The sequence below is a fragment of the Anolis carolinensis genome, chromosome 4 (assembly GCF_035594765.1).
Source record: "Anolis carolinensis isolate JA03-04 chromosome 4, rAnoCar3.1.pri, whole genome shotgun sequence".
Lineage (NCBI taxonomy): Eukaryota > Metazoa > Chordata > Lepidosauria > Squamata > Dactyloidae > Anolis > Anolis carolinensis.
The window spans coordinates 24,902,586-24,917,024 of NC_085844.1; the positions used below are offsets into that span (position 1 = coordinate 24,902,586).

Sequence of the window (14,439 nt, forward strand, 5' to 3'; positions counted from 1 at the left end):
AGGTATCTCATTAAATTAACTATCATGCAGCAGAATGAACAGGTTTGCATTGCATAAATAGAAAGTTAAACTGCATTATATGGGTATACACTGACCATATAATGCCATTTCAAACAATGTTAGCTATCTCCTGGATGCCATATTATTGATATTTTTGTTTCTTTTATGGAAGTGGATTACCCAAACCAACTTTCAATTACCTGAAGGATCCATTTGATACACCTGAATTCAACAAGATTTACAGAGGTATGTGGATCTTCAGTTTTCTACTTTTGGGGGAAAACCAATTCAAATTTCATAGCAATTTATATTTCACAGCAGTAAGTTCCCAGATAAGATAAATAAAATCTGTCCTTAGACAAGTAATTATCTTTCAGCTTAGTCCCTCTCTGCCTGAAATTCAGTATGATAATAAAATTGAGCTACTTTATAATGTTGTGGACAAAGTATGTCACAGACAGAACGCCACCAAATAAAGTTCAACACAGTTTATTAAAGTAACAGCACTAAAAATGCCCGTAAGAAACAAAGGACTAGGCAAACACTTGCCTTCAATGTGAAAAGATACAAAAAAGACTCCGCTGGTACTAAAAGTGGTTCAAAAGATAAACCGGATTAAACAGAAGTTTAATCCGGGTTAAACCAAAAATGCTTACTTCAGCCTGGCAATTTAAACAAACAAAAGTTGATAAACAAAGGTTCAATGAAACACAAATAACTGGCAGCAGATTCCTCTCTGCTACTCAAAAGCTACAATTGAGTAACTAAGGTTGTTACTCCTCCATGCAACGAGCGAAATCCGGAGCCAGGCGCATCAATCAGGGTAGTAACGGTCAGCAGGGTCCCAATCCGGTCCGAGGTCGAAAGCCAGGTACAGATGTCTTTAGTTCACAAGTTCCACCGATAGCCACAGAAGGGAAGTCCGGGATCGTAGTCAGTCAGTCAGTCCAGCGTCAATCCAGAGTAGGCAATTAATGTCCGTCAAAAAGACGACGGAGGTCCAAGCTATCGAGATTAAACACAAGTTGCACAGGAAAAGCCCACACAGTTCCTCCCGCCGTCTATGCCCAATGTCCTTGGTAACTTACGTATTCAGCAAACGAATCACACCCGTCTTCAGGAATTTCCCAACAAGAGCCCAAGCGTTCGTCCAGATTACCTTGCCCAACGCAATTAGCCATTGATTCTAGACCCCATTTTATGCCAGTTCATAACTCCTCATCGCTGTCAGCTGCTATCCTAATTCCAGGTGCCTCCTCATCATCATCCTCATCAGAGCTAAAACACCTTTGACTACGCCCCACAGCATCCCCAGCTGTGGATCCCGTTCCATCCCTCCAGCCCGTCCACGGGTCCGATCCTGCAACCCGCCAATCGCCTCCCACACTATCATTGCCGGTGACACCCAAATCCTCCCTCACACGAGTCCATTCCATGTCATCCTGTCCTCTGACCATCTCTTCCTCCATTCTCTCGGTAAAACCCTCAAAGGAGTCTTTGTCTGTTGGTTCTGCAAATAAGTCCCCGAGCCGTTTCCTTTCTCGCTCCTCAAGAGAGTCTGACTCCCGAGGAGTCTTACAACCTCATCTCCCAGTATCGGAGCCATAAGGCTCAACCATAACAAAGTATTATTTAGATGTGTGCTTGCTTATTACATTTTTTAAATGATATATAAAGACTGATGTTGTAATCTTTAGATATGTGCACAGATTCGGAGTGGTCAGTACCTTTTGGCCAATCTGGCCAGATGGATGTAACGGCAAGGGCCCAGCCATCATGTTTTCCCATCTGCAATGGGACCATGTGACAGCCGATCACGGCTCCTCCCCTATTCAGCATCACAGTTGCATCCTAGCTTCAATGTATTTTTTGGCTTTGCTTCGGGCTTGGCCTCTCTCTTGATTCTTTTTGATTTTCCTTTATTTTCTTGAGAGCTGGGAACATGTAGACGGGTGAGTGGGATGTGTGCATGCGTTTGGAGAGTCACCCTTTTAGCTTCTTTTTCTCCTCCCCTTCTCTCCTTCAGAAAATACTTTTAAAAGATAATTATTAATAATAATAGCAATCCCAGCAAACAAAAAATTTCAGAAAATGTCTACCACCTAACTATCTCTCCTCTAGAGTAAAAAATAGAAACAGCTTTAAGGAAACATTAAACCCAAAGCAGAAAGGTGTGAGAGGGTAAAAGCAGGCACCATTCCAGGCAGGGCCTGTAGAGCAAATCAAGAGAAAAAAGAGGGCTTTGTAAAGGAAGCCCAGGGTAGGATAGCTCCAGGTCATCACTCTTCTTTCCCTGAGAGTCCCTAAAATGCCTTGGAAAGCTGTGTGTCCTCTAGAGTAGAAACAGCTTTAACAAAGCATTAAACTCAGGGCTCCTCGACAGACCAAAGGAAAAGGATCACAGAAAGGGTGATATCTTAAGCCCTTTCTTTAAACCCAGATGTCTTCTACAGACCGAATGGGAAAATATTGCAGAAAGAACGGTATCTTAACTCTGATGCTTTTAAATCCAGTTCTTAATGAAGGATATAGGGACAAATGATGCCATTGTCTAAAATGATGGGAAGGGGAACCCGGGTAGCCTCACCATTGCTGCCAATGGACCGGATCTGGCCCTATTTTCCGACTGCGGACTGAAAACGGCCATCCGGCTACCCGCCCATTTTCAGGAGATGCCAGAAAATGGATATGACAGTCTAAAGGTATCCGGCCAGCAGAAATGGATTGAGGTTTAGCCAAAATGCACAAGCCTAATAATCTTGTTGTGACTTTTCACTGGCATTGCACAAGTATTTAAATTTGGTTAAAGTTGCACAAGGGTTCGGGGTTATGCAAGCTTTCTTACATTATTGTGTATTGTAGCATATTTAACTGCTATCAGGGAGATTCCATGAATGAAGAATTAACCGCTCTGCCATAAAAGAGTGGGCAGTCATACTATCCATCCCAATTTGGTTGCAAAACAACACAACCTAATAATAATAATAATAATAATAATAATAATAATAATAATAATAATAATAATAATTTTATTTTTATACCCCGCCTCCATCTCCCCGAGGGGACTCGGGGTGGCTTACATGGGGCCAAAGCCCAGGCAAATACAATAACAAACATAAAACACATGAAATAACAGACACCATGCAGGAAATGAGAATTAAACATTAACATAAAAGAATAAAATAGCGAACATTAGTAAAACATGAAATAAAACACAACAATAGAATCATAAAAACGAACTGGGCAAAAGTGCGCTAAGTGAGTTTTGTAAACATGAGGTAGATGATAAAGTGCTATAAGATCGTGGGAGAGCACCTTGGAGTGGGGTGGACCCTGTGGCTATATCAGAAAAATTAACAATGCAAAAGTACAACCAATCAGGAAGTGGTCACCAATACAAAATTTATCATGCAGATAGGCAGTTCTTATCCAAAGGCCTGAGTGAAGAGCCAGGCTCTTCCTGAATGCTACCAAGGTGGTAGCTTGCCTAATTTCCCTGGGGAGCCACCACGGAGAAGGCCCTTTCCCTCGTCCCCACCAATTGTGCTTGTGACAGAGGTGGGAGCGAGAGGAGGGCCTCCGCCGACGAATGAAGAGATTGTGCAGGTTCGTAGGAGAAAATGCGGTCACGAAGGTAGGTGGGTCCCAAACCTTTCAGGGCTTTGTAGGTGATCACCTGCACCTTGAATTGGGTCCAGAAGATTAATGGCAACCAATGGAGCTCTTTAAACAGGGGCGTAGATCGCTCCCTGTAATTCGCTCCAGTTAGAAGCCTGGCTGCCAAGCGTTGGACTAGTTGGAGTTTTTGGGCTGTCTTCAAGGGCAGTCCCACATAGAGTGTATTGCAATAATCCAGCCTAGAGGTAACTAAGACATGGACCACCATGGCCAGATCAGACTTCACGAGGTAAGGTTGCAGCTGGCGCACAAGTTTTAGTTGTGTAAAGGCCCTCCCGGCCACCGCCGACACCTGAACATCAAGTGTCAGCGCTGAGTCCAGGAGGATCCCCAAGCTGTGGACCTGTGTCTTCGGGGGAGTGAGACCCCATCAAGCACAGGTTGCCACTCAATATCCCAATCGGACGTAACTCTAGCATAACTTTAGTGGCAGTTCAGTGCCACACTTTCAGGGAACAGGAATTCAGGCAGCTTAAGGAAAATCACCACTCTTACATTATAAAATGTTTCAGTCAATGTTGCTGACACAGTTCCTTTTCTCTACATTCCTATAACATTTGTAATTAATAGATATATATTTAGGCCCTCAGTGCTTCTTTTGCTTGCCAGTTTTCTTACTATCACCTGCATTCCTGTGAGTATCTGATATACTGACTTCATTCTTTTGTTTCAGTTATTCCAGTGAAAGAAATACATTCACTGAGCATCTCTTGGGCTCTTCCCACACAAGAAAAGAATTATAGGTAAAGAATCATATTTAAGCTTCTGCAATATTCACAGATAGTGAAACTGAAAAATTAATTGATTAATTGATTAAGAAAGCCAGATGATGAATCAGTTATCAATACCAGACTGGTGTAATGGGAACATATATTTAAGAAATGAGAAGTGTATAGGAATATTATGATAGAGTTAGATGTGAAGATAGAGAACTCTGCTGTTTTATAATGGCCTTAAGCAGGCTGCTACTGACTTTGGCTCACAATATCCTCAGTGACAGGGAAGGAGAATGGTAGTACTAATCCATCACTTCTCCATCATTCTGGTGTGGCTAGAACTTTCCTTCCAATTGGCCAGTATGAACATGAGGCTTCTTCTCTCCTTTTTTAGTTCCGTTAATTTCGTTACTGATGAAAGATATAAGTTTCAGGAATGCAATTGCAGTCCAAGGGTAATCCACAGACATAGTCTGCTTGAAGTACAAATGTTTCAAAATAATGGACCCAATTTCAAAGCAGTATATTTCATGATGGCAACACATAAAAAGTACACAAAAAGTTAGAAACATTGATATGAATTATCAAGTTATCAAGTTTTACAAACCATTTTGATGCAGAACAAATTAAAAAAATTATTCCACAAATGGAGACAATCTCATTAGACCGCATGCTGCAAGATCACCATCTTGTAAATGACTGAACTGAGGACTGTTTTTGCACTGGAATTAGCATCTAGCAGCAATCATTTGAAACTCTGTGGTGAGAGTTTCATTCATGTACTTTTCATGTTTGCTGAGATTTATTGGTTCCAAACTGAGTCCATCTTTTTGTATTTCTTCTGATTTCCTTCTCCCATAAAAACAAATAGTCCAGGGGTGAGCAACTTCCCCAGGACTGCACTGAAACCTTCTGCCCCTTGGATACACACCACCAGGAGTATCAGGGGTCTTAGACCAACATTTGGTTGCAACTACAATTGTGCTTTGTAGCTTAAATCACGTCCCTTTGCCTTTTGGAGAAACAAAATTGGGAAAGGGAGTTGAAAGCCTAATTTCCCTTGGTTATCTTTCAGTCATAGCCCTACTTTTTCTATGAAGAGGAGTATTTTGTGTGACAAAATATATTACTGGTGAAATAATGAGTTTCTTCAATATCAGGAAACTCTGATGAAGAAAATCTTAGATACGAGGGTTGAATGAAAAGTAATGCCTCCACCTTCGTTACTTCGGTTTGGATGGGAATATTTTAATAAATCAAATGCAGAAATAATCCTTAGAATGAGCTCTTATCACTATTCACTCTTCCACATAATCACCAGAAAATTGGATACATTTCTGCCAACAATGAACAAGTTTTCTGAAGCTGTCACGGAAGAAGTTGACACTCTGTTTCCGCAACCAGCACCTCATCATGCACAGATCTTCTGATAGCCAAGCAAAGCAATAATGTGACCCACATGTTCTTGTGAAATGCCAGTTATGCTTGAAATTTCTCTCTGAGTGATACGACGATTGACCTCAATCAATTTGTCAACTTTTTGCTTGTGAAACTCGATGATTGCTGTCACAGGACATCCAACTCTTTGTTTGTCATGCAAGTAAGATGTTCCCACCTCAGCGTCTGTAAACTTACTTGCCCAACATCGCACAGTACTCACATCAACAAAATCACCACAAACAGCTTGCATTCTGTGATGAATCTCCTTTGGGGTGACACCTTCTGCTGTCAAGAATTCAGTGACTGCATGTTGCTTAAGTCGCATTGACCAACCGTCTGTGCAGGGTTCCACACTTCACACTTTAACAACACAACTGTTCAATGCTAAGGCTTCCCGCCAAATGGAAATGTAGAGGAGAGTCTACTGAACATGCCAGTACCTGCCGCACACCAGTACTGCCATCTGTTGAAGAGTTATGAAGGTGGAGGCATTACTTTTCATTCAACCTTCATAGCTGGGAAACTTCACAATTTAGGACTTGTTCCATGTGGACAATCTACATCCTTTTTTGAATAGAAAACAATATTTCTGCTGAGAGTGCAAATTTTCTGTGGAAAAAAGTTTTTTTACTGTTCAGAAAAAAAAAATTCAACATAGAAAATTTACATTTTAGGGCAAAAAATGTTTTGCAAAAAAATCTGTTTTCTGCACAAAACTCTTGTTTTCCATGTAGTTTTTTTTTAAAAAAATTATGAGATGTGTTCTATGTTTGTTAAGTATCATTTTAAGCAAAATAAATAGAATTTTCTCTGGAAAAAGGCACTTTTTTGCAAAGATAATTCTACAGTGTTCAATATGTTTCACATAGCGAAGAGAAAAACGGTAAAATAATACATCCCTAAGTAATTTACTGGTTACTAACCATTCTGAGAATAGGACTCTAATTTTATTTAATTGTTGGTTAGAAACAGCTCTGAAAGTTGCATATTGGGGAAGAACAATGTGACCGCAAGAGAGAAATATTGCACTTATCCAAGAAAAACAGGATATTGATTCGAAAGACATTTAATTTAATTTAGTATAGCTCTTGTTATCTTCTTAATCCTAAAGGAAAAGAGGGTTTTTTTACAGACACACATTTTGGAATAGAATAGATCTTTCAAGATGGTTATTTTGTTTGTGTTTATTTTAAACCTACCTAACATTTCATTATTCCCCCCCCCCCTCCTGCATTTTTCAGAGTGAAGCCTCTTTTCTACATCTCTTGGCTAATGGGACATGAAGGGAAAGGCAGTGTGCTTTCAGTTCTCAGAAAGAAGTATGCTGATGTTTTTGCTTTACTCATGTGACCTAAAAGCATGGTGGGAAGGTTCCTGAGGAATATGGCATGCCATTATTCATTGTGAAAATAATAATTCTGAATATTGATGATAATAATATGACTTACAACTTGGTTCCCTACATTCATAGAATCATAGAATAGTAGAGTTGGAAGAGACCTCATGAGCCATCCAGTCCAACCCCCTGCCAAGAAGCAGGAAATTGCATTTAAAGCACCCCCAAAGAGATAATAAGAGATAATAATATGACACAATCAAACCAGGGTGATAGTATTTATTTATTTATTTATTTACAGTATTTATATTCTGCCCTTCTCACCCCGAAGGGGACTCAGGGCGGATCACATTATACACACATAGGGCAAACATTCAATGCCCATAAGCACATCAAACAGAGACCAAGACAGACAGACGCAGAGGCAATTTAACCTTCTCCTGAGGGGATGTTCGATTCTGGCCACAGGGGGAGCAGCTGCTTCATCATCCACTCTGACGGCACTTCCACATTCCAGGTTGTAAATTAGTTAAACTTGCCTCCCCACTTTTATAAGTGATACCTTATTTCCTACTTCATAGATGTAACTATCTTTCAGGTTGCTAGGTCAGCAACGAGCAGGGGCTATTTTTTATTTTTAATTGATGGGTGCTCACCCTGCCACGGGCTGGCCTCGAACTCATGACCTCATGGTCAGAGTGATTTATTGCAGCTGCTCAACAGCCTGCGCCACAGCCCGGCCCCTATATAGTAGTCCTAAATAATTTTGGAATTACTATGTTGAGGAGAAAATTTTGATTCTTCAGCATGTCAACAGATCTAGGGACAAAATAGAATCATGTGCATATATTTAATGCAATCTGACTTAAATTTTTCAATAGGTTTTGGGCTCTTGCATTATTTGGAGGTAACGGTGAAACAGGATTTGAACAAAACTCTGCATATTCCCTCTTCAGTATTTCGGTGACTTTGACAGATGAAGGTTTGGAACATTTCTATGAGGTAGTCTCTCTTTTAGAAATAGAAATAAAGATTGTTAACTGTTTTATAAAGCTACTATTTTTTAAAGTGAAGGAAAATAAACTCCATTTGAAGTTGCAGTTTTAATTATATGTTTTATATGGTTTATATGGTTTTATGGATTTAATCTGAATTGTTTTTAATACTAATGATGTGTAATACTGTTTATTTATTTATTTATTTTATACATTTGTATCCCATCCTTCTCACACACACACCCTCCCTGGGGGAGAGGGGGGCACAGGGCGGCTTCACAACTGAAAATAATTAGATGCCCAAACAAACAACTATAACAATTACAATTAAAACAGATAATTAAAACATCAATTATAGAACATTATTTATTTATTGTTAGCCGTTTTGAATTTTCTTATGGACAGAAAAAGTGGGGTATAAATAAACATAGTAATAATAGTAATTTAATTGGCTCAGGAACTTATCAGATAGAATCTTCTTTCCATTTTCAAGCACTGGCAAAACAAGGTCCCATGGAGGCCATCTTTTGACACATGGCTACTTCCCATGTCTACCCATGGGAATCCATATTGGCAGCATATTGAAGAAGAAATGACTTCATTTTCCTAACAGCAGAAAATGGGGAGGAAATGGAGAAACAAGAGAAATGACAGAATATGGGGAAAAGTGGTAGGAAACAAAATAAGACAGTTCCCCTCACTTTCTCCTGCTTTCCCCTGTTTTTCCTCTGCTCATCTGATGAGATTCTAATACATCTCAATTGTGTGAAAATTCAAACCCAGATTCCTGCCATATTCCTGATTTGCTCTGGCACCATGGTCCAACTATTCTCAAAGCAATGGAGGCACAAGGCAAAAACAGTTATAAAAGGAAAATATTTTATGAGCTAAGAGAGTATATATGCAGCAGTGCTTCCAGCACTGGCCATACTGAGTGAAGGATTCAGGGCCTTCTTGGTGGTGACCCCTCGGCTGTGAAACTCCCTCCCCAGGGAGATCATATTGGTCCCCTCCCTCTTAGCTTTTAGGAAACAACTTAAGACCTAGTTATTTAAAAAAGCATTTGGTGACTGCTAGAAACATGGAAATACAGTACAGTAGAGTCTCACTTATCCAAGATAAACAGGCCGGCAGAACATTGGATAAGCGAAAATGTTGGATAATAAGGAGGGATTAAGAAAAAAGCCTATTAAACATAATATTACATTATGATTTTACAAATTAAGCACCAAAACATCATGGTTTACAACAAATTGACAGAAAAAGCAGTTCAATACACAGTAATGTTATGTAGTAATTACTGTATTTACGAATTTAGCACCAACACATTGCAACATTTACTACAAAAACATTGACTACTAAAAGGCAGACTGCCTTGGATAATACAGAACATTAGATAAGTGAGACTCTACTGTAGTTAAAGATATCATCAGGATTGTGCAAGGTCTAAATGTTTTATGTATTGTGTGTGACTATTGTTTTATCGTTTTATAATTTTAATGGTTTTAATCAATTTTCATTGTTCTTGTTTTGATATATGTTGTTTTATACATGTAAGGCATTGAATTTTGCCATTGATTATGCTGGGAACTGCTTTGAGTCCCCCTAAGGGTGAGAAAAGTGGTATATAAGTGCAGTTAAAAAAAATAAACTGTAGTCCAAAAATAAACTTTTCCCAAATGCTGACTAAAGTGATAGTCCAGCAAGACTGTATCACTCCAGAAGTTCTGCAAAAACCTATGGGACAACAGGCTGGAAATGGCAAATGAGGAAGGTACCAAAACCCCTCTCAGGCAAACAAAGACTGATCCTGGCTTTTTTCTTTACAAACCACAATGAACTGAAAAGTTGCAACCATTTTTCATAGTAAGGTATAATCCAGAATTTAGGGACTCATTTTTCTGTCTACAGGTTATTCATCTTATATTCCAATACTTGAAGATGTTGAAAAAAAATGGCCCTGAAAAAAGGTATGTTTTAAAGCTGTGCCCCAAGCTACATAGTGGGTTAAACCACTGAGCTGCTGAACTTGCTGACTGAAAGGTCAGCGGCTTGAATCCGGGAGCGGAGTGAGCACTCGCTGTTAGCTCTAGCTTCTGCCAACCTAGCAGTTTGAAAACATGCAAATGTGAGTAGATCAATAGTTACCGCTCCGTCGGGAAGGTAACGGCACTCCATACAGTCATGCTGGCCACATCACCTTAGAGATATTGTCTATGGACAACACCGGCTCTGCAGCTTAGAAATGGAGATGAGCACCAACCTCCAGAGTCGGACATGAGTAGACGTCATGTCAGAGGGAAAAAATTATCTTTACCTAAAGCTGTGCTAATTCTTATCTGGTCTCTGACTCTCATAATCTATTTTCAATTTTTATTGGAACTGATGGTGAAAGTGACTGATAGGAGAAAGGATAAATTTTATATTATAAAGAAAATATAGGACAGGGGGGATCATCCAAAAAAATATATGTCAATTCACATATGCATGCTTATTGGTGTTTTAGTTTCACATGTGAGTAAGCCATCACATATCAAACACCAAAGATAGATTATCTTTATTGCTTCAGATAAGATATTTTCTCAAATAAATCAGTTTGCAGTATCAGCTGGAAGTTATCTTGAAACTCATAATGCAAGGAAAAATAAAGTGAATGACTAACATACATCCACCCTCCACCTTCCATGTATCTTTTTTATCTTGGTTATAGATATGTGGTTTCAAGATCCAGCAGATACTATTCATCATTCTGTGATGAGGAGGCCAGATTGTTTGGTTATTATTATTTAGTAATTTGATATTATTATTCAGTAATAACCTTTTTCAAGTGACTGAAGCAATATTTCATCAACAAATAGTTCTTAGTGTCTCAAACAATAACCTATGAATAGTAGTTGCATTTTATATGACATGGATTTATATTTCATGATAAGCCCTACCTCTTCACACGGGCTAAAAATCAGCAGCGGTGATGGGTTATTTGCAGTTTTGCTACAGAGCCTCCTGGCTCCCATCACCCACCAGAAAAGTACTTCTGGGAAAGCTTTGGGCAAAAATGCCAAAAAAAAAACCCTCAAAAAAACCCTGCCACTGCCAAAAAATAGCTGACGGTGAAAGACGGGAGGAATCCCATTTTTCCATAGTGAAAGAAGGGTTGAGCCAGGTCTTGATGCCCCCCCCCATGTGAAAAGGTTGGGGGGAAGCTAGGATGGTGCGGGGCACAGGGCGACAGGTCCCCATGCCCCCTGGGTGGCTGCCGCCAGAATCACCGCAACCTGCTGTGATACTTGGCAATTCCAGTGGCACATGAGAAGAGAACCAAATCAGACAATACATACATAGATCAAGATACATACATCCAAAAACACTAGAACAACATCATACTCCCTTTCCATGTAAACATTCGATTTCTGCAGCATGAACTGGCCCTTCATGACACAGATGCATGAAGAAGGTTTTCATATTATTATTTTAAAGCAGATTACTCCCATTGTGACTCTGTGGGATTTATGTGTATGTTGACTCACCACCAAGCAACTGATTCTTTGAGTTGGGAAAAACTAATGGGATTAAGATATTACACCTTACAAACTAATGGAGAGACAACATGTTCAAGTGATTCAACTGTTGGAATAGGACTCTGATCAACTGGGATTTTTCCCACTAAGCCATAAAACTCAACAAGGAGAGCTCTTTTTCTTGGGCTAGCCACTGTCTGTCAACCTGACCTACTTCACAGTAGGATAGAATGAATTTTTTTTTATGTTCCCTTGATTTCATTAAGTAAAAAAAACTATAAAAATACATCTAATAAATAAGAAAACAGTTTTATCTAATTTCCATTTCTTTCCTACATGATTTCCACCCCTTGCCCATTTGCCCATACTATTTTTATATGAATATGTGCAGCGGAGAAAAATTCCTCCTACTAGATCTATTGCCAAGCAATATAGGTTAATGTTTTCTTTTGAAATAAAGATAGTAAAAAGCCAATATGATTCCAGGCTACATAAATAGGAGTATAGTGTCAAAGTCCAGAGAAATCATAGTCCCAATCTATTCTGCTTTAATCAGATCTAATCTGGAATACTGTGTCCAGTTCTGGGCAGCGACATTCAAGGAGGATATTGACAAGCTAGAATCTGTCCAGAGAAGAGTTACCAAAATGATCAAAGGTTTAGAAGCCAATCCTAATGAGGAACAGTTGAGGTAGCTGAGTATATTTAGTTTGAAGAAAATAGGGCTGAGAGGAGACATGATAGTCATGTTTAAATATTGTAAATGATGTCACATTGAGGAGGGAGCTATTTTTTCTGCTACTCAGGAGACTAGGACATGGAGCAATGGATTCAAATTGCAGGAAAAAAGATTCCTCCTAAAGGTTAGGAAGGACTTCTTGATAGTAAGAGTTGTTTGTCAGTGGAATAAGCTGCTTTAGAACATGGATGAGTTTCTTTCTCTAAAGGTTTTTAAGCAGAGGCTGGATGGCTGTCTATTGGGAATGTTTTGATTCTGTGTTCCTGCATAGCAGGGGGTCGGGTGGCCCTTGCAACTCTATGATTTTATGATTCTATGAAATAAGGATACACCATTCCTTTCATTCCCATAGAATATGGGAAGAAATTCAGAAGATTGAAGGCAATGGATTTTGTTTCCAGGAACAGGTATTCATCATTCATTTCAATATTGTTCCATCTTTCTCCCCACAGTAAAACTGTCAATGGATGTGTTGCATTATCAAGTAATTGTATATCTTCCTAACCCTCAAAGTAATTGAAAAAAATCATATTTCAAGACCTAATGTCTAAAAAAATCCTAGCCTTTTGATTTTTCAAACATTGTTTGCCCACAGGCTGATCCCCTTGAGTATGTAGAAAACATTTCTGAGTATATGCACATATATCAGAAGGAAGACCTATTGATAGGAGATCAGCTACTGACTGAGTATAAACCTGAAGTAAGTGAATCCCATTTTTGTTTGGGGAAAATAATGAATACAAACACCAATTCATTCTATTCATTCTTCAGTAAGGCATAGAAGATGTTCTGGGTAACATTTTCCAATCTTCATCTAGAATTTTTTTATTGACAAAATTTTGTATCCTGAACTTTTTTGGAAATAGCCCATGTTCTTGGTTTGGTGTAGGAATTTGGAAGTTTTTTCTTTAATTCACATTTTGATATGAAAATAAAGTACATTTACTTAATCAAATATGTGTATTGAGTGCAGACATATTCACTGTTCACACTTCTTAAAGGTTTGTGATGCAGTTCTCTGAACAGAAAAGGTGCGCATAAATACAACATGACCCTATATTTAAATGGCTGGTAAATCCTATTGAAATGAAAGACTTCTGACCTAAGGTTACCATAGCATAGAGTCATGCTGGAGTATCTAGAAAATACCCTGAGATGACATTTTTGCTGGATGTGGATAAATGAAATGATATATACCAGTCCTGTTGATATAAGGGGGTGTACAGTATATATGCTATGAAAAGCATTTTATAAGCAGGGAAACACATGAAATGTGTGCATTGGGGAAAATATAAATAGTAGAAGAAATCAGCACAAAAATACAGATTTTTTTCAAACTGTTTTTTAAGAATTCAAGTCGAAATTGGATAGATGTAGAGTAATAAAGGGATCAAAACATTATAAATGCTATCGACATGTTCAGCTACCTTTGGACTAGTGCCTTTCACAGAAACATAGATGTAGAAAGCAATGTGTTCTGTGAAACTGGATATCTAAGGATAGTATACATGCCCAGATGACTATTTGATCTGTCTAAACTACCTGATTATTTTTAAAGTCCTTTATTATACACTTCTGAATTGCAACCAGGGTTCTGATGCAGTGATCAATACATATAAATGTTCTCTAGTTGCTAGCCTCCAACTATGGTTCTCTATAATGGACTGAGAAGAAGCATGAAAGGACAATCCATGCCAGTGAGAGGACAAAACTCTTTTCAGATGGCTGAAAGTGAACAACTATGTTCTTTTATACTTATAGATCATTGCTGATGTCCTCAATCATCTCACGCCTCAAAAAGTAAACATCTTTTTCTTATCTCCTATCCACGAGGGGATGTGTCACTTGAAAGAAAAATGGTTTGGGACAAAATACTGTGTATCAGGTACATTTTAAAGTCTTTACAATAATATTTTAAAATATGCTTCTGGAACTTCTGGTTTATTAAGACAAATAGGGTGGGGGAAGTTGTACAAATGGTCATTCGAGAGGATATCTGAGCCCCAATTCAATATAA

General features: G+C 38.7%; 1 protein-coding gene and 1 long non-coding RNA gene across 2 annotated transcripts in view; one reads left to right on the top strand and one right to left on the bottom strand.

The window, feature by feature from the left end:
* Nucleotides 1–14,439, top strand: part of LOC100563662 (nardilysin) — a 56,354-nt gene that overhangs the window by 17,698 nt on the left and 24,217 nt on the right. The window contains exons 9-16 of the mRNA XM_016992766.2: nt 173–246; nt 4,352–4,421; nt 7,076–7,153; nt 8,052–8,172; nt 10,077–10,135; nt 12,775–12,829; nt 13,018–13,122; nt 14,184–14,307. Coding sequence (XP_016848255.2) covers nt 173–246; nt 4,352–4,421; nt 7,076–7,153; nt 8,052–8,172; nt 10,077–10,135; nt 12,775–12,829; nt 13,018–13,122; nt 14,184–14,307 — 686 coding nt within the window. The remainder of the gene's footprint in view (nt 1–172; nt 247–4,351; nt 4,422–7,075; nt 7,154–8,051; nt 8,173–10,076; nt 10,136–12,774; nt 12,830–13,017; nt 13,123–14,183; nt 14,308–14,439) is intronic.
* LOC134298807 (uncharacterized) lies at nt 474–2,068 on the bottom strand. Its single transcript, XR_010005896.1, has 2 exons — nt 1,089–2,068; nt 474–1,005 (listed from the first exon to the last, which is right to left on the bottom strand). It is a non-coding gene; the product is annotated as an uncharacterized LOC134298807 (long non-coding RNA).